This window comes from Callospermophilus lateralis, chromosome 14, assembly GCF_048772815.1.
Source record: "Callospermophilus lateralis isolate mCalLat2 chromosome 14, mCalLat2.hap1, whole genome shotgun sequence".
In the NCBI taxonomy this organism is placed as follows: domain Eukaryota; kingdom Metazoa; phylum Chordata; class Mammalia; order Rodentia; family Sciuridae; genus Callospermophilus; species Callospermophilus lateralis.
Window position 1 is genome coordinate 71,691,097 of NC_135318.1, and position 20,951 is coordinate 71,712,047.

The following is a 20,951-nucleotide window of genomic DNA, read 5'->3' on the forward strand; positions in this document are numbered from 1 at the left end:
TCCGTCAGGGAAAAGCAGCATTAGCAAAGGCAGTAACATAGCAGGAATAGAAGATTTTCTGATGCAAGTGGTAATGCTAGAAAAGAGATCTGAATGCCAAGACACTGGACTTTTAAAGAGAACAAGTAATCTTGGAAGGTTCTGAGTAGAGGATAGATTAGACCCACAGAATGGTAAAGAATGAATCAGAAAGAGAAACGCCTGGAATGAGCCATGGCCATGGTAATGGAGAACAACAAATCCCAAGGAGGTTTTTCTGGAAGAAGCAAGTGCCTTGTGGAAAATGGGAAATGGAAAGAGCATTAATCCCTGAGGCCTCCAGGACCCTGGGCAACCTTCCCTCCATGTTCCCTTCCCCCTAAATGCTGCTAAGAAACACCCTCAGCAGTCCCAAGTGCCCACCCGGTCACCCATGTCTGATACAACCCCAGCCATCTAATGTCCGTCAGTGTCCATCTAATGACCATTCTCCTGGGCCCCAAGGAAATGACCATGCTGTGGTCCTCTGGAACCTCTGAAGATAACAGCCACCCTGGCGCCCAGGCAGCCAGTCCCCTTGCTGCTGTCTACCCAGATACAACCAATTGTTGATGGGACATCTAGCCAGGGCATGTTCTCATGGCCTTTGCAATGCAACACATCCAGCACTATGTTGTTGCCCATAAAACAGCCTACAGTGAAAAAAAATGAGCAGAAACACTATAGTTCTCAGGACCACCCAATATACTCCCCAACCACACATCCAAGAACAAAGAAATCATTCTGCCTATCCCTTTCCCAACTGTGCAGCACAATACTGTTTCAGAGAGGTTCTAAAATTGAGCCTCATGACAGCCCTGCAAGGCAGGCAGGGCATGATAAGTGTGTTTCAGAGACGAAGACACTGAAGATCAGAGCAATGTAAGACCAGAGCTGCACAGGGGGGAAGGCAATGTGGAGGGAAGGGTGCCCAGGGTCCTAGAGGCCTCAGAAATGCTCTTTCCATTTCCCACTTTCACTGGAGATGAGGACACTAAAAATGAAAGCAACGGGAGAGTTTTCCTGGAGTTACTGAATGAGTAAGCACTCATTCAGTCCCACAGCTAAGGATAGAAAGAACCTGAACATCAAATTCCCAATGTAGTCAGACTTCCCAGAGGAGGTGACATTTGCACAGGATTCTAAAGGATGGGAGCTGGTCTGGGGAAAATGAGAAAGTTTCCACCTATGGAGAAATGCAAAGGTGCTCCCTGGGGAAGCAAGCAGGCTGGTGGGATTGAATGAGTGCTTACCACCCTATCATCACTTTCCAACAAAAGCAACCTAGTCTGAGAAATTCTCTTCTTAGATGTTTCTGCATAGGACAGGAGGCATTATAGTTTAGGAGCCACAATCAGGGATCCCAGGAGCCTACAGCACCATCACAAATAATAGCAAGATCAACCAGAAGGAACACAGAAGCCCTGGTTCCTAGTTTCACTTATGGAAATCCTCATGCATAGAAGGGGTATCTGGCTCCATATGTGATGTTTCTTGGCAACCACTGTGCCCTTGGGTACCCCTCACTCTAGGCCTTCCTTTGAGGATTCCCACTCCAATGATCTTTTTAGTAAAACCATTAGCTCCCAACCCCCTTCTCCCTGCAGCCTAGACCAACTCTAACCAGAAGCAGACCTAATAATTGGGAGTGGGGAGAAGCTATCACCACTGGCAAGGTAACCCTGGCAAACCAGGAGCCCAAAAGTTAGCATGAGCTGATTTAAGATTAACACAACATCTAAATAAGAAAAAAAAAATCTTGTCTTTAACCACTCATAGTATTTTATTTATTTACTTAAGAATGAGGAAATGGGAATTGGAACAAGTGATTATAGCTTCTGCTGAACACCCTTGACTTTTCCAAAGGTGAGCTCCATTTCTTATCTTCATACTTTGTCTCCAGATCCCAATGACAAAAGCTATTGTTTGATATTAAAGCTTCAGTACTTTCAGTTTTTGGTTATCCTCATTTTGCAATCAAATATTTTCTTAACCACACTGATTTTTTTTTGGGGGGGGGAGGGTATTGCTGGGGATTGAATCCAGGGCCTCATGGATTCTAGGAAAGTGCTGTATCCCAAATCCAGCTTTTTAGATTTTAAAATGCTGGAGGTAAGGGTGTCAGCAACCCCACCTGAGAAGGCACAGGGAGAAAGAAGCCACAGAAAAATAATTATTCTAATAAGAACCATCCTGATCCCTCCTGACACCCGGGTACCCAGGGGCTATGAGAGTTCCATTCAGGGATACATTAGCATCATAAATTATATCCTTAGAATCAGAGAAGCCCAGGTGTTCCAATGTCACTTCACACCATCTTCACCAGCACAAACCTTATCCAAAGGCTCACCCTCTAAACTACCCAGATCAAAATATGCTATCTAGCCTCCCACCTGCCCAGAACACACATCTAACTTAACCCTCCATTGAGCACCCCATTAATGTATTACTGGATGCAGGGGAAGCTCTTGGGAAATCAATTGAGTCTGGCAAGAGCAGAAGGTAAAAGCTCCAGTGCCCAGGCACTTTGCATCTCCTACCCAGATGTGTACTTTAGTAAGACAAAGCTTATGTTCACACCAGGGAACAAGCCAGGGGAAACTGGGGCCTACACCACTGACAGGTACCTAAAGAGTAAAACCCTGGCTAACAGCTTTGTTTGAAAAAGTCATTTGTTGAGACAGGAAGGAGTTGGACATAGTGTAACAATCCAAATATGAAACTTAAGTCTTATAAAAGAGGGAAACCACTCACACAGATTTGAGAGGCACCATGAAAGGCAGAAACAGCAATTTGTTTTGTGGCAGAATTCTTCAATCAATAGGATATAGAAGACAAACCTTTCATTTTTTTTATAACAGTTTTATTCAAACAATTACATAAAGTAAGATCTATTATTTTTACGTGAAATTCTATTTTTTATTTTAATTTGTTATAATGACAGAATTCATTACAATTCATGTTACACATATAGAGCACAATTTTAAGATCTATTCTTTTAAAGCATACAATTCAGTGATTTTTTACTCTATGTGAGAACATATAGAGTATTTAGACAAATTAAGATATCTATGATATCTCTAGATTATACAATCTAATTGGTCTACCATTGTATACATAGTCTACCTGTATTAGCTTTTTTGTTGCTATGACTAAAAGACCTGGCAAGAACAATTTTAGAGGAGGGAAGTTTACTTGGGGGCTCACAGTTTCAGAAGTCAGTCCACAGACAGCTGGCTCCATTCCTTGGGACTCACAGTGAAGTAGGACACCATGGCAGAAGAGTATGACGGAGGGAAGCAGCTCACATGATAATCAAGAAGCAGAGAGAGAGAGTCCACTTGCTAAATACAAAATACATACCCCAAAAGCACATCACCAAGCACCTTCTCCAGCCACACCCCATCCACCTTCAGTTACCACTCACTCAGTTAATCCCATCGGGGGACTAATTCACTGATTGGGTTAAGGCTCTCGTAGCCCGATCATTTCACCTCTGAATGTTCTTGCACTGTCTCACATGTGAGCTTTTGGAGGACAACTAATATCTAAGCCATAACATTATCACTAACAGAAACATTGTCATGCAGCACATAACAATATTTACCGTAGTTCTCATTACCAGATTCATGTCCAGCTTTCAATAAAAATGTAAAATTATGCTAAAAAATGAGAAAAATAACAGTCCAAAGAAACAAAGTAAGCATCAGACTCAGACATGATAAAGATTCTTGAATGATCAGATAGGAATATGGCTGAACTGAAAAGCATTATCAATGAAATGGATCTAAAATTTATATAATACTTCATCCAACAATGGAAGAAAACATACTCTATTCTACTCATGTGGAATATTCACCAAGATAGACTACATTCTGGGTCATAAAACATGCCTCAGCAGATTTAAAAGAATAGAAATCTTACAACATAAGCTCTCAGACAATTAAATTAAACTAGAAATCAATAACACAAAGGTACCCCTCAAACCCCAAATACATAAAAATTAAACAGTACATTTTAAAATAGAACATTGGTCAAAGAAGTTTCCTGAAACTTTAGAGAAGATTAAACTAAATGAAAGTGGAAATAAAACATTAAAATTTGCAGGAAGCAGCAAGAACAATGTTTAGAGGGAAATTCACACAATATGTATATATTAGAAAAGAAAGATTAAAATCAATAAAACCTTTTATTTCACTTGCCCTATATTGAAGACTTTAATTCTGACAACTTTATGACGTGGATACCATGTGCCACCCCATTTTACAGTCAAGAGAACCAAGGCACTAGGAGGTAGGAGGCTTGTTGGCCAAGGTTGCACAGGTATAATGGCAGAGCTGGGATTTACATCCAGGCAATCCCACTCCAAACTCCACATACTTTAAAAAAAAAAAAAAAATTTAGTTGTAGATGTTCACAATAGCTTTATTTTGTTTATTTAGTTTTTTTGAATGTGATACTGAGGATTGAACCCAGTGCCTCATGTGTGCTAGGCAAGCACTCTACCACTGAGCCATAACCCCAGCCCCAAACCCTACATTCTTAACTCTCTGCTACAGGCCAATCTCATGAGAGACCCACAACCTCTGTGCCTGAACTGAACAGGTGACATGTGCTAATGCCTATACCTACTCACAAAGATAGTTTGGTGACATCTATGGAGAACAACAAGAAACTCTCCCAGCCCCTGAAAGGGCAGACAAGTCATTTCTCTATTCTTTTAAAAACAGGAAATTCTTTCATCCCTGAGATGTTTTTTCTTATCTTCAGAAAGAGATTTGACAGAGGGGGAAAAATGTCTTTCTTCCTTTTTAATTCAAGGCTAGCCTGGACAACCTGGCAAGACCCAGTCTCCAAACAAAAAAGAAATAAATTTAAAGATTTGGGGATGAGTCTCTGTGGTAGAGCATCACTGGTTCAACCCTCAGCACTGCAAAAAAAAAAAATGACTAATAAAAATAAAGTGATACCATCTTATAAAATGTGTTACCTTGAGGAGAGAACCCACACAGAAAAGAATTTTGAGAGATATAAGTTGTTATAATACCACAAATATCCTCAAGTGTGGGAGGCCATCCTTGCATGTGATTTGAGTTACCCCCCTGGCTGGGTGAGAGGTGCTTAGGCACAGCTGTGTCCAAAGCTTTCCCCACCCTTCTCAGGTCCAAGGGCTTGCCCGTTTGGAGGCGTGTCTGGCCACTACCCTGAAGACCCAATCATCGCCCCTGACCTTGGGATGCTGCCCCCCTTAATCTTCATTGGATGGGATTTTCCCCAGAATTTTTTCTTCCCCAATAAAAGTCCACTCCCTGGCATGTTTTCTCTCTCTCTCCCCTCTCTCCCCTCTCTCCCCTCTCTCCCCTCTCTCCCCTCTCTCTCCCCTCTCTCTCCCCTCTCTCTCCCCTCTCTCTCCCCTCTCTCTCCCCTCTCTCTCCCCTCTCTCTCCCCTCTCTCTCCCCTCTCTCTCCCCTCTCTCTCCCCTCTCTCTCCCCTCTCTCTCCCCTCTCTCCCCTCTCTCCCCTCTTCAGTAAACCTCGCTACCACAATGGGTAGCTGAAGACTGGAGCTAGGAGGAGCCATCCTGGAGCTGGTTTAAAGGTAATTAGAGTCCTGTCTCTTTAATTCAAAACTCCCTAAAGATTACTCATGTGTTGAACCTTCATTCATGAAGCTGGTGCTGGTCGCAGGTTAAACTCAAGACAATGGACAAATATAAGTTTGTACCTTTGACAGAGCTCCCTGGCTGCCATGCAGTGCAGGCAGCCTACTGGTCTCTGCCAAGAAGTGGCAGTGGAGTATGGAGCAGCACAGTAGCAGCATGGAGCCCATAATATAGGCAGGGTAGACCTGAGGTGCAATGAGCCAGCACCAAGATGAGCCAAGCCATGCTGACCTGTCACCCCAGCATCAGCATGGCCGCACACAGTGAGGTGCTGCAGCCCCATCTCAAGGCCTTAAAATCCCATTCCCTGACCTGCCACAAAAAAAATGGAAGTGGGCAAACTTGAATGGAAGTTGGGATTCAAGAATTGACCAATAGTGTTACTATGTTTCCAAGTCCTAATTAGCATAAGTTTGGACCAATAGCAGTGAATCAAGTGCTATACAAACCCCTAGATTAGCACACTCCCATAGAGAACACCTGCTATTGGGTGCCCTCTTGCACTGCAAGAGTGCTCTTCCTACATTACACTCACTCATCCTGATCAGTGGCATTCATTCTTCAAATTCACGAGACAAGAACCCTGAAAGAAGAAATAGATGATGAACCGCTGGGGTCTGCTGCAACATTGGAGGGCATGGCCCACCATTAAGAACTGCAACACTTCTTGGCCGCAAAGGCCTGCAGCTTGTGCAGACCCCACCTGGCAGCAGAAGCAGTGGATCAAGATTCATCTCAAAACTCTAGTTTCACCTTCAAAAACTACAGAAAGAAGAGTAATTTAAGGATAAATCAAGCAGAAAGGAAATAAGAAAAATTAAAGCAGTAATCATGAAAATAAAACCATGAAATCAATACAGAAAGTCAACAAAACCAAAAATTGGTTCTTTGAAAAGGTCAATATAATTAATAAACCTCTCGTCAGGCTAACAAGGGGGAAGAGAGAAGAACAAATTGCTAATATTGGAAGTAAAAGAGGAGTCATCACTACTGATCCCTGGAATAGTAAAAGGATAATAAAAGAATATGATGAACAACTTTAGGTCCACAAATCTGGGAACTTAGATGAAGCCAACCCTTCTTCCCAGGGTACATCATTGTTGTTATCTGCTGTTGTTATTGTTATTTTGCCATTTGTTTGTTTGTTTGTTTAGTCACTTGCCAGGACTTTCTGTAAAGTCAGGATTCTTTGATAGGTGTGGCCACTGAAGTCTCTAGTCAGTTAACTTAGTGGTCAGCTAATGACTGTTCAGAGATTTCCTTAAACATCTTCAACCAGTAAGTCTCCCAGCCTCTTCAAAGAGAGGCTATATGAGTTTGGAGCATGCCTTCAATGCTCCAGCAGGCAGTTTACAACCCTGCCTTAGTTTTTCTTCTGTGCAGACAGAGGTAAGAGATTAGGACCTTCTGAGGTCTTTCCTGGGCATGTACACAGCCTTTCTCTTACACTTGGCCCTTTGAGATTCCCAATAATATGTGAGAACTTTTCAAAATCCCATATGGTACATCTCATATCCATTTTGCTTTTTTTTTGGGGGGGGGGGCGGTCAGTCTGTTATAAGCCCCAATTATTGCTGTCATGGGCAGCTATGACTACTGCCACTGCCACTGACTATTTTCAACAACCCCCCTAAGAATATGGCTATTTAGAGAATGAGTCAGGTCAAATGAACATAAGCTTGGAATGAAACTTTTAGGGAACTATGAGATAAATTAAATAATGATGATTCTTCAAGGATGGAGCCTCAGGGAAATCCAAACCCATTATCTCCTCTCCAGTAAGTATTAAGCAACCAGTTGTTATGGCTACTGAGTTTAAAGGTTGTGGATTTTCAAGACAAAGCTAGGAAGAAGCTGGGACAAAGAGGATAAAATAGAGCAAGTTAAATGCCACTAATCTCTAGTTTTCTTAAGTAAACATACCCTGGGTTGTTTCAAGCCTTTATTTATTTTCTAGAACTCTGTAAAAGTTGATATTGACCATTTTTTCCTCGTGTTCTCATTGCCTTTTATGGAGGAGCATGTTTGGAGCAGCCTTTACTCTGTTATTTTGCAAGTGTTAATCTCTAAACTCACATTTTGCTGGTAAAGAAACTGAGAAAGGTGACGTGTCCTAATTAATGAAGAGTTATGGTTTGGATTTTAAATGTGTCCCAAAGGCTTATGTGTTGTCCCCAGTAGGTGACACCACTGAGAGGAGGTTGGACTCTTTAAGAGGTGGGGCCCAGTAAAAGGAAGTTAGGTCATTGGGGTTCTCCTTAGGGGAAATACTGGGACCCTACACTCTTCCTCTTTCTATTTTCCTACCAGAGGTCATGAGGTGAGCAGTTTCCTCCACCACATGTGTCTGCCATACATGATATACTGTCTCACCATAGGCCTAAAAGCAAGTAAGCCAAGCAATCATGGACCGAAACCTTTGAAACTGTGAATCAAATAATTCTTTTCTCCTTTTAAGTTGATTTGTCTCAGGCATTTGTTACAGCAATGGGAAGCTGACTGACACACAAAAACTGACACACACTGCCCAGCCTCTGGCTTTTCTGTCCTTCATTTCTCAGGCTCCAACGAATTATGGGTTAAAAATCATTCAAAAGCAGAATAGAAATTATTTCAAAAAGCCCAGAAAAGGAAATAATTTTCCCCCCTCCATGTGTTTATTAATATTTAACAATGGCTTATGTGTCAACCCCAGGCCTAACATTGGGAGGCTCACAGGAAGGGAAATTAAGATAAACAAACATTAGTGACAGTTTAAAAAACAAAAGGTATCAGAAAGAAGCTGGGATTGAGTACTGAGTTCAGGACAGAGAGATGCCTTCCCAGCTGACTCATATGTCACTAAGTCCCTGTGTGGAAGGAAAGCAATGAATAATGTCACATACACTGGGCCCTCCAGCAACATTTCCACCACATTGGATTCCCAGAACCAGCTGGAGCTACTCTGCAACTGAAGTGAGTCCCTACTGATGTCAACATAGGCCCTGAGTAGGGGCTTTGCCTCAACATTCCCCCCCACAGAGGCAGCAGATCCCAGAGTCTATCTAATCAGAGGCTGCCAGCTCAGAAAACAAAGAAAAAGCCCTTGTCAGGGAACTCCTCCAAAAGTGCCTTCCCTTGCTCCTCCATTCTCTCATTCCACTGTAGATCAGCTCTTGACAGAAGTGACTGTTGATCTCCTGAGCAGTGATGTGTTCCTGAGGCTGGAGCATGGCATTTATGAAATTGGGAACCTCTACCACAAGAAAAAGAAAAAGAAAACAAGGGCAACAGGGTAACTAACAAAGTTGCTTCATTTAAGCATCTAATCCTGCAGCCTGGATGACAAGTTAAGAGAAGGGTGAGGGGGGACACACTATTCTTGGTGTCTCCTGTCTGCTACGCTTCTGACTATAACCAAAGTGAAATAATATTAAGTGAAGTTCACTGAAAAGCCTTAAAATAATAATTAAAATAATAAAAAATAATAATAAAAAGGCTTAAAACTCTTAGGTTTAAATAATACTTTCATTACACTTAAAATATTGTTTTTGGTGCTATGTATGTATTAGAGACCATATCTTTGTATAGTCCATGCACAGTTTTAACTTGATTCACACTTTTTTTCATAAAAGAAATGTTGCATGATTACATAATAATTTTGATTCCACTACCCAAAACTAGTGTTTCTTTTTTAAAACTAATTTTTTGTTTTAATTAGTTGTACATGACAGTAGAATGCATTTTGATACATCATATATAATGGAGTATAATTTCTCATTCTTTTGGTTATACATGATATAGAATTATATATGTACATAGGGTAATAGTGTCTGATTCATTCTACTATCCTTTCTATCCCCATACCCACTCCCCTCCCTTCATTCCCCTCTACATAAAGTACTCTCCTCTTCCTTAGCTCCCCACATTGATATGCATCAGCATATCAGAAAACATTTGGCCTTTGGTGTTTGGGTATTGGCTTAGGTGACATTAGGTGACATTTTCCAGTTCCATCCATTTACCAGCAAATGCCATAATTTCATTTAAGGCTGAGTAATATTCATACACACACACACACACACTCACACACACACACTTTTTTTAATTTTTTTATTCATTCATCTACTGAAGGGCACCTAGGTTCATTGCATAGTTTAGATATTGTGAGTTGATCTTCTATGAACATTGATATGGCTGCATCACTGTAATATGCTGATTTTAAGTCCTTTGAGTATAAATCAAGAAGCAGGATAGCTGGGTCAAATGGTAGTTCCATTCCAAGTTTTCTGAGGAACCGTACCACTTCCATAATGGTTGTACCAATTTACATTCTCACCAGCCTTTTTCCCCACATCCTGGCCAACATTTATTGTTATTTGTATTCTTGATAATTGCCATTTTGACCCAGGGAAATGAAATCTTAGAGTAGTTCTGATTTGCATTTCTCTAATTGCTAAAGATGTTTTACATTTTTTCATTAGTGTTAAGTATTTTGAGTATATCCTGAAGATTAATGCTCTATCTGAGGTGCATGTGGTAAAGATTTTCTCCCATTCTGTAGGCTCTCTCTTCATGTTATTGTTTCCTTTGCTAAGAGGAAGCTTTTTAGTTTGAATCCATCCCATTCATTGATTCTTGATTTTCCTTCTTATACTTTAGGGGTCTTGTTAAGGAAATCAGATCTTAAGCCAACATATTGAAGATTTGGGCCTACTTTTTCTTCTACTAGGTGCAGGGTCTCTGGTCTAGGACCTAACTCTGATCCACTTTGAGTTGAGTTTTGTGCAGGTTGAGAGAGAGGAGTTTAATTTCATTTTGTTACATGTGTATTTCCAATTTTTTTCAGCACCATAGTGAAAAATAGGCTATCTTTTCTCTAGTAAATCCAAAAACATTTCAATAAACATTTACATGTTTTATAAATTTTATACATTTTATACATTTAACATTTTCATTATTTCTCCACTTCCTATTTCTCTCTTTTGGGCAAATATTTCATGAGATGAGGACACTGGTCCTAGAGGGGAGAGACAATACACTCCACTATTTCAGAAGCTGAGTTAGCACTGGCCACTTACTTCCACAAGATTCTAGAGGGGGAGGGGTGAAGAGAGGGGAAGAGAGTGTTCCAGAGTTCCATGGCAGCTTGCTCAAGAAGCCTAGAAAACATCTGTCTCATCTTTCTCCTTTTGGGGGACTGAGATCCTCTGAGACCTGACAAGTCACTTTGCTCCCCTTGATGGTCCACAGCAAAAGGCCTGTCCTAGTCATACACTGACACCACCACCACATGGCCACACTTATTCAGTAATAATGCAGGATAGAATGATCTATGTCTGTAAACACTGGCAGTGCCCCATAAGAATTCCACAAGCATTCTAGGTTCAGTGTGCATACCTGTAATCCCAGCTCCTCCAGACACTCAGGAGGATCACAAGTTTTGCTCCATCATTTCTCAAAAGTGTCAAGTCGATCAAGAAGCCAATGGATTTGGATCCCTTCCTCTCCCTGACACCTGATTCATGGGGCCTGCTGCTGAACCCTCTGAAACTTCACTCTGTAGGAAACCTCTTTTATAAGGACCTTAATGCCTTTCCTGAAGGAGAAGGCCTGTTACCCTTTTAAGGTCCCCACCTGTCAATACCATCACATTGGCAACACCTGGAGTTTGGAAAGGACACATTCAAACCATAGCACCTCCCTGCTTCTACCTTCCTTCAGTTATTCTAACTTTCTTCTTCCTGTCATGCAGTCTTAACCAAAGACAGATGCTTTTTTTGTAAAATCCCCTCCCCTCCTCTCTTTTCTGATACTTCTCCTGTTCTTGCATAGGCACCTTCAGCCTCTCCTGGGAGGCATTTTCCCCAGGGCCTGAAGACCAGCTCTTCTATCTAGGCCATAGCATATTCCCACCCTCCCAGTCCTTTATTTGTGACAAGCCCAGAGCTGAGCTGATGGCCTGTCCAGCTGGTCATTAGTGGTCACAGCCTAGATAAAAAAGTAAATACACTCATAATTTGCAAATTATGGTATAAGTGAGGCAATTCAGGCTTTCACAGTTATGAGCCCTGCAGTTATGACAATCAGGACCTACCCCAAACCATGGGGAATTGCTGACTTCAGATTACCTAAAGGAAAAACCTTTGGAGGAGAGGATTAGAGGCATTATGAAGCACCTGTCAGGTGTGCCTAGCCACAGGCCAAGTTTTCACACATTCTTTCTCAACTCAGGCTATCTTCTCTCAAAGTTTTAATGGCTCACAGATACTTCCATATGGGCTTTGCTATTCTTCTAAAGGCATTCAGAACAAATTCAGGTGACCTATTGCTAATAGACCTTCTTCCAAAGGTATTCATCAATTTTTTTCAAAAAATTTCTTGGTATTTAGAGCCATTTATTCTAACAGACTTGCCAGTCTTCAAACAAAGGAGGGAGAGATAATGTATGGCCCACATCAGATATTAATCAAATAAAAAAGGATTTTGTTTATGCAGCCCATTCTCAACACACTCAAATGTCAAATTCATTTTAAAGACATTTAACCTTATCATGAAAGGTTTACAACACCTGTTAGAATTTTTTGTTTATTTTTTATGATTTAAGCTTTAAAGAAGTTTGTATCCCAAACAAAGCTAATAACATTAATAATTTTCTGAGTGTTTCTGACTCATATCAGGACCATGCTATGTGCTTAGCTTAGGTTCTCATTTATCTTTTCAATATCCTAAAAATAATTTAAAAAACTATTGTTTTTTAATCATATTTTAAAGATGAAAAAAATGCTGAGCCTAGTGGCAATGCCTGTAATTTAGCTATTTGGGAGGCTGAGGCAGGAGGATTCCAAGTCAAGGCCAACCTGGGAAACTTAGTAAGACTCTAAGTTTTTAAAATATTTAGACTATAACTTGCCTCTATTCTTTGTATCTTTTACTTTTTGGATATGAAAGAATTCTCATCATCCATTATGCTATATTGGATGTTCTTGATGATACTTGGTATCTCAATCACTCAGTTTCCAGAATCCTAGAGAAATGTGATAGACATCATTATGCAAAGTACATGTATGAAGACATGAATTGGTGTCAACATACTTTATATACAACCAGAGATATGAAAAATTGTGCTGTGTATGTGTAATAAGAATTTTAATGCATTCTTCTGTCATTTATTATTTTTAAAAATCAATTTAAAAAAAAAAAGATCTGCTTTTAGGGAGAGGGGGAGGCACTTCTCAAAACTTGGAACTGAGCAAAAGGACTCAAGCACAAATTCCAGAGATAAACTGCCATTGGGTAACACTTCAACTTGGGAAAGGGCTATTTTGTACATGATGATTTGTTCCTGAAGGTCTGGGGAGCATGGAAGGAAGTGGAAGAATGCACAGGGCAGACTGGGCCTTCCACTTCTCTTCCTGACATCTCCAGAATGTCTGCAAAGCTTTCCCCTTTCTTTGGTTAGGGCTCCTGGCCACTGTTTCTCTTTTCTAACTAACCAAAGTCCTGCCCTGACCAGCAGCCAACTGAGCACGTCCATCTCATTCTATTATGGACAGAATTGTGTCCACCCAAATTCATATGTTAAAACCTCAATCCCCCCTGAGTGTACATGGAAACAGAGCCTTTAAGAAAGTAATTAAGGTTAAATGAGATCATAAGAGTAGAGCCCTGATCCAATAGAACTGCCATCCTTATAAGGAAATGAACAAATGCCAGAGCACTCTGCCTGCCCAGTTCCCCCACCCCCCACCCAGCTCAAAAAAATGGCCCTGTGAGGATGAAAAGAGAGTAGGTGAGGAGGGGAGTGATGGGAAGAGGCTAATCAATAGGAATAAAGTTATAGTTAGATAAGAGTAAGGAGTTCTGATTTTGCTATTGCACAGTAGGATGACTATAACTAAAAATAAAGTACTGTACATTTCAAAAAGCTAGAAGAAAGATTTGAATGTTTTTACTATAAATAACTGATAAATATTTGAGGAATTATATGTTTAACCTGATTTAACTATTATGAAATGTATACATATATCAAAACATCACATCATCCATTTATATGTATAATTTTTATGTTTTATTTATCAGTTTAAAATTTTGAAAAACTAATAAAAAATTCTAACAATATACTATAATAAAAGTCATATGAATGTGATGAATCTTTTCTCTCTCTCTCATATATATATATATATATATATATATATATATATATATATAAAATATGGAATTTTCCACTTAATATTCCATGATAGAAACCATAGAAAACAAAACTGAGAATAAGGGAGGATTATTGTAAGAATAAAAAGTGCTATAATGCCTGTGATATGTGATAGGATACTATACCATTAACAACCACCTCCAAGGTCCAGGGAAGCCTCCTGGCTCCATCCCTGAGCCAGGAAACACCTAGAGTACCTGAACCCACTGAGACTTTAACCAGCTCTATGGAGGGTCCCAGGTAACAGCTGGTTCCAGCTCACCTGACTCCTTGACTTGTCTCCTCTCTTTTCTGCCTCATTCACCCCTACCCAGGAGGTAGATTCTTTGGAGAAGAGCTGAAGAGCACCCCTCTCACTCTGTCTGCTATAGAGACTTGCTGGGAGTTACTCCTAAAGTCTATAGGTGTCCTTGAGCTTACCCATCAAACAGATAACTAGAAAGACCTTGCTGCTAGAGGTGTGAAGGAATTCCCTGCTCTCAACCTCATTCACCAGGGCAAAAGGTGGAGATATGGGTTTCAGAATCCATGATGTACTTCTTTTATGACCTATTACCCCAAAGGCAGCTGGGCAGGACCAAATCTAGCCAAGACAGGGTCTAACACAAGCAGCTTGTATGGTATCCATATACGAGTGCAAAAATACCTATTCTTTTTACAAAGTCTACTTTGGTCTTTAAGAGTCAGCCCAGAGTTGAGGGAAGGCAGAATCAACATTTGCTTTGTCTTTGAGCTCCCCACCCCACCATAAGAAACAGAGTGCCTCGTCCAAGCTGAGGGCTTAATAAATGTAAAGGCAAGTCTTAAGCCTGACCTGTTCCCAGGTGGAAACACAGAATTGTAGTGTGCACCTAGAAGTTCATGAACATCATAAGCAGCCATAAGGTTCACAGTTGTTTTATTTTCCATGTCTGTTTTTAAAAAAGTCATTAAAGGGATGACAAAATGAAGAACTGCTGTGGAAACCCCCCAAAACCAGGAGAGCTAAGAGTCCATCAGACTTCCAATTTAGGAAGAATATTCACCCACATCTTTTACATGCCTATGTAAAAACAGGAAAAAAGGCTTATTCAGGAAACAGATGTGATGGGCTCCTGTGACATTTATAGTACTATAGTATTTCTGCCCATCTATGCCTAGGAATAAGAACTATGGTACATTAATGCTGGGAAAGAATGTCAAAAAATCAAAAAGGGAATCAAAGCAAAACATAAAGATTAGATTCCCTATGAATTTTAAGATGATGGTTCACATGTACTCAGCTATTAGAAGGGCTGTATTCAACTATTCTGTCTTGAGGACTCATTCATATTGTGTCCTCTGTTTGCCAAGGTTCTTATAAATTCACTGATGCCCTTGGTTCTGCCCCAGAGCCGTATGTTGAAATCTGACTATCACATGTCCTATCTGGCTGGCACATTCCACAATGGCTCACTCATTATCCAATAACCATTCATGAGTACCTCCCACTGGTGAGAGCTTGGCACATAAGAACCAAGAGTATATGGTCCAGCCTCAAGGGCAGATCAGGATCCCAGCACAGGGATTCTGTGCAGACTGCAGAAGGTCATCTCTGGACTTGGGAAGTCTTCCTTCAGAAGTTGTGAATAAGGTGAATGAGCCGCTAGCCAGAGCAAAAGCATGAGGCAGGGCTCCAGGCAGAGGGCACAGCATATGCCTATAACACAGCTTACCTATCTCTCAGAGGTTTCTACTGAGAATGTTGCATCACATGTACATGAACAGATCTGCACATATTTTAGCGATCAGTTCCCTTCCAAACAGTTCACATAATTTTCCTAGACCTTTATTTTAAACTAAACCTACCCAGGAAAAAGAGAATATCAGATGTCCATGTTCCAAATAAATTGTGGAAAATGTGGGAAAGTCCCTCCATCAGCATCACAGTCAATTTGAAAGATGAGACCTCCCTAGCTTTTATTAGAATATAGGCTGAAAGAACCCCTCAGTAAATCAAACTTCTAAAAATGGTAGGTGATAGCTCTAAGAAGCAGAACTAGATTAGAAACAGGAGACCTCATAGCCCAGACCTGCTCTGCACCAATTCTCATTATGTCTCACCCTCTGCCTCTAGCTGGGCCTGTCCATGGTTAGTCTAGGAAACTGTTCCCAGTGCTGGCTGGCCTCAGCCTATTTGCCTCCCAGTGCATCAGTGCAAGAATACATGGGGAGTACAACAAAAGGAATCCCTAGAACCTCTCCTCAGACCAGCCAGACTACCTCCTCTTCAAGGAGTTTGACCCCCTCCTCCTCATGAGGCTCCTCAGGCTGCCAGCCCCTCCTTATCTCCCACTCCTCCAGCATTCACCTGGCCCTTACTAACCAGAGAGTGGGAGAGATGGGATCTCTGTAGGAATTTTCCCAACCTCTCCAAGCCAGACCACAAGCTCCTAAAGCAGTGGCTGCCTCCCACACCACCATGCCCTGCATATTTCCAGTAAGTCATCCTAAAGCCAGTTGTTTCTTCTGTAAGGTGACTGACTAAAGTAAATACAACTTGCTCCAAACACTGATTCCTATCTTCCCAACACCCCAAACTATGGTTTAAAAAACTCACTACTTCATAAGATCCAGAAGTATATCTACCAGGCCTAAATCATTGCTTAAGGTTTCATTTTGTCAGACTCATAAATAAATAAATAAATAAGGTGAGGAGGAGGATGGCTTTTCAGACAAGAGAGGGAGTTACTAGTCCTAGAGGTAAAGAGGGCTAATACATTCCATATTACTGAAGATACAATTAGAAAAGGGATAACTGAGAAGGCAAATACAAAATATGTTAGTGCCATCTATTGGCAAGAGAAAATGACAAACCCATCTTTGTACAACAATTCATATCACACTTAAGCATTCACAAAAGAGCACTTTAGGGTCTGCAAAAGACCTCTACATCCAACTAGCTGATTCTTAGAATATAGAATGCCCACACTGCAGGCCCTTCTTGTGAAAAGCAGAGGACAACCCAGAACTGGTGGCTGCATTCATATTAATTTAGGGATCCATGATTCAGACTCCAAACCTAGAGGTGGCTGGGTCCCAAAGGACAGAGTCCAATGCTGAAGAGACTGGGGTGTCCAAGATGCCCACCGTATCTCACTGTGACATCCAGTCCATTGTGCAGAAGTGGGCAGGAGAGTCTTCTGGTTAGACAAGTTCATTTCTTCAGCCTCAGAGGAAGCTGACATAGAAATGCCCCATTCCCAGAGCCTGTTCATAGATGCCTAGTGGTGTGTAATCATGGACATTGGATTTAGGAAAATTGTTTCTCTAGGGGAACCTGTATCTTTAAAGGAAACCCACTTGCTGACTTGGTGGAAGTGAGGAAACCTCCAGCTCCCATCTCACAAACTTCTTTTACATAGATACAGAAACACAGCCAGCAATATGAAGTAGACACAAACTCTGGGTAACAGAAAGTAGAAGTCACAACCCAACTCCATCCTGAAGGGCAAGGATGGTCTCTGCCATGAACTGGCAAGATAAATCCAGGTATCCATGTCAGGCATCTATTCTATTTACAAATTTCAGTTAGTTAATCTTAGGGACCTGCACCACACAAACCAGGAGCCATGAACCTGATTGGAGCCTTGGAAGACAGGGTGTATAGGAGTCAAGAGGGCTAGATGAAAGGCAACAGAGAAGAGTGGGGACTGAAACTAATGAAGTAACAGTACTGGCCCCATTTGGGGGGGCAGTCAGGAGCTGGAATGTAACTCAGCAGAAGGATACTTAAAACTGTGAAACTAATTCATGCTCCAAGATGTCAGGATAAACAGCCTAGATTCATAGTGCAATGGTTACCACTCTGGCCTTACACACACAAGATATCAGGATAATAGTTGTCCTTAAAAGACAGGGAGCTGGTGCTATTGTTTCTCACCCTGGGTGCTGAGAGCATGGCTACATTTAAAAATTCATCAAGTGAACTTTTCTGTATAGAAATGCTGCAATAAAAACTTGGCAGTAAAGGTTGGGGTGTGGCCCAGTGGTAGAGTGCTTGCCTATCATGAACAAGGCCCTAGGTTCAATCCCCAGCAAGGAAGGAAGGAAGAAAACATTTTAAAATAATTTTATGCAATGATGGAAATCCTACTGTGCATGATAGTTATTTGTATATATACATATGTTAAAAGTTAATGAATTGGCTGGGATTGTAGATCAGTAATAGAGCACTTGCCTGATAGGCTCAAAATCCTGAGTTGAGGGCTGGGGATATAACTCAGTTGACAGAGTGCTTATCTCACATTCATAAGACCCTGGGTTCAATCCCCAGCACCAAAAGGCAAAAACAAAAACAAAAGCCCTGGGTTGAATCCCCAGAACATAAAAAAAAAAAAAAAGTCCCTGAGCTGTATAGTCATTTTAGTTTCAGGATCCCCCAAATCCATGGGTATTCAAGTCCCTTGTATAAAATGGTGTAGTATTTGCATATAATCTATATACATCCTCCCATATACTTTAGATTGTCTCGAGATTATTTGTAATACCTAATACAGTGTAGATGCTATGTAAATAGTTGTTAACTTATATTGTTTAGGAAATAACAATAGGCTAAAAAAGTGTGTGTGCATATTCAATCCAGTTCAGTTCTTTTTTCTAATATTTTTGTTCTGCTGTTAGTTGAATCTGCATGGATACAAAAAGTCCTTAGGTTATGAATATTTCACTGTTTATAAATGAAATGTGGGGACTTTACCTTTAAACAAGAATCTCAGGAATAAGTTGTATAGTGTTTTCCTTCTATATTTAAACTCTAACTTTACTAGCTTAACCTCAATGTCTTACAAAAAATTTAGTTTATACATCTTAAATTCCTTTATGACCCTGAAGAATTTGTTATGAAATTCATAACATGAATGACATGATACTCTAATTTGTCCAGGTGCCATGAACAGGATCTGAGCATGTAGGAGGTGAGCACGTACCCTTAGCCTTGAGCAATGGAGGTGTGGAACTGGCTTCTGCTTGCAGTGGGAAAGCAGGTGGACTCAACTTCCTTCAGCAAGGAATTTCAGCAATGGGATTGAGCTACACCCCCCTGAAACCCAATCCTTTGTCTCATTTGGGTTGAACTTTCACGAATGTCTTCCCCTCAATAAATAGAATGGTCTCAGGCGTGCTCTCTCTTTTTTGCCTGCCTCTCTTGCCTCCCTTGTGGGAGCTAGGGCAGAGAAGCCATCACTGAACCTCATGAAAAAGATACTTTCTGTGTCTGTGTGATTATTTAGTGCCAACCCAGTTCACCTGGAGCAACCCTGACTGATTTAGTTGCATGTCCTTACATCCTTTAAATAACAATCCTAGTTCAACATTTCAAGGTTTGCTAAAGCAAATATTTGGGTTAATGGCCATCCCAAATCCTGAGGACCAACATCTCAAGGCTACTCACTGAGAATATTCACAAAACAAGATGTATTTCATAATATAACATCCCACTGGCTCCCAGAAGCATCTAATGCCTTTTTTTTTAATGCAGTGCTGTGGATCAAACTCATCTAATTCACTTTAAGACAATTTTCACCAAATTAAATAAGCTCTTTAATCAAGTATTGCTTGTTTTATAAGAAGTGAAGAACTTCCTACCATCAATCAACCTAAATTCCAGTGCTCTGAGGTATAAACCATGAGTAAGTGGAACATAACTATACCTGGAAAAGGCACTGTCCAGGGGGCAGTGTCCTGAAAAGGCACAACAATGATCTCCAAGGGACTGCTGTTACCCAAAACAGCTACAGCCAGCATCATCTCCAAACTAGGCCATACCCTGTGACAACCAGTGTGGCATTCATCTGTCCACAGTCTCTCAAAGCAGCTTCCTTTTTTTTAAAAAAAAAAAAAAAAAAAAAAGAGGAGAGAGAGAGAGAGAGAGAGAGAGAGAGAGAGAGAGAAAGAGAGAATTTTAATATTTATTTTTTAGTTATTGGCGGACACAACATCTTTGTATGTGGTGCTGAGGATCAAACCCGGGCTGCACAAATGCCAGGCCCGCGCACCACCACTTGAGCCACATCCCCAGCCCTCAAAGCAGCTTCTTAATGAAATATCTGAATTAAAAATGCATAACATTAGCACACAATATTTGTTGACATGACAAGAAAAAATGTTTTCTTTTTTGGCAATACTCAAATAAGTGATAACAAATAGGCTTATTTTTTAATCCTCAGAATAGCATTCTTGAGCAAAGATAACTTTTAAACAAGCAGTACCTCTGGTCCATCTCCTTACTGAAACTCAGTAAATCCACCCACACAACTAAATACCACCAAGTCCTTCATGTAGTCTTACCTGGGAAATGTTCAGCACGTGCAATGGATGGCACTGCTCTTCCACCTCTTCCACTGCCCCAGTCTGTTTCCTCAGCTACTCTGCCTCCTTGGCAAGGTTCAGGTCTAGGACAGGTAACCTCCAGGACTTATTGTCCATTTCAGATCATGAGCCTCTTGTGTTCCTAGTTCCCCACAATGGCAGTGAAGAGGTACTCTACATACAGCCCCTTGCCTCATTGGTCTGATCATCCACAAGGGCATCCTGAGCTTGACAATCTCCAAGTGGCACTTGAGGCAGTCCCTGGTGAGCACATCTTAGAGGTTCTTGCTTTTGGCATCATCTGACACCTGCTGAGGACAGAGATTGTGTAGGAGTCCATGAGGTCCAACTCAAAGTACATAATGTTGCTCTGCTGGAAAGCCTTCTTGGAATTATTAGTGATGAAGTCCCAGACTAGGGTTTATGGGACATGGATAATGCTAAAGGAGTAAGATGTGGGTCTCACTTTATGGATCCACAAGAAGTAATTCAATTCAATTTAATAAAAAGAAGAGAGACAACATCAAAGTATGATACAGGAGGGAAGAATGAGTCAGGAATCTAAGAGGAGAAAAGGAATTAGAGAGATAAACTGCACTTCAGGATAAAAATGATCAAAGTAGGATTTAGACTTTTGAGTCTACGTAGATTAATCTGCCAGGAGCAAGAGTCCGCATTTGCCAACAATATTTCAACATCCTTTCTCATTTTTCCATCAAAATGTTGATTCAGGAAAGAAAAGCAGCGGAAATA

General features: G+C 40.9%; 1 protein-coding gene across 1 annotated transcript; it reads right to left on the reverse strand.

Annotated features, from left to right (window-relative positions):
- Nucleotides 1-456: 456 nt before the first annotated feature.
- Trabd2a (TraB domain containing 2A) lies at nt 457-20,697 on the reverse strand (the record flags this gene model as incomplete). The annotated part of the gene is given in 7 exon segments (XM_076832766.1): nt 457-671; nt 8,740-8,820; nt 8,823-8,913; nt 20,178-20,319; nt 20,321-20,404; nt 20,406-20,487; nt 20,490-20,697. Coding segments are annotated over 7 exon segments (903 nt in total), but the record flags the coding sequence as incomplete, so codon positions are not given.
- Between the last annotated feature and the right edge of the window lie 254 nt (nt 20,698-20,951).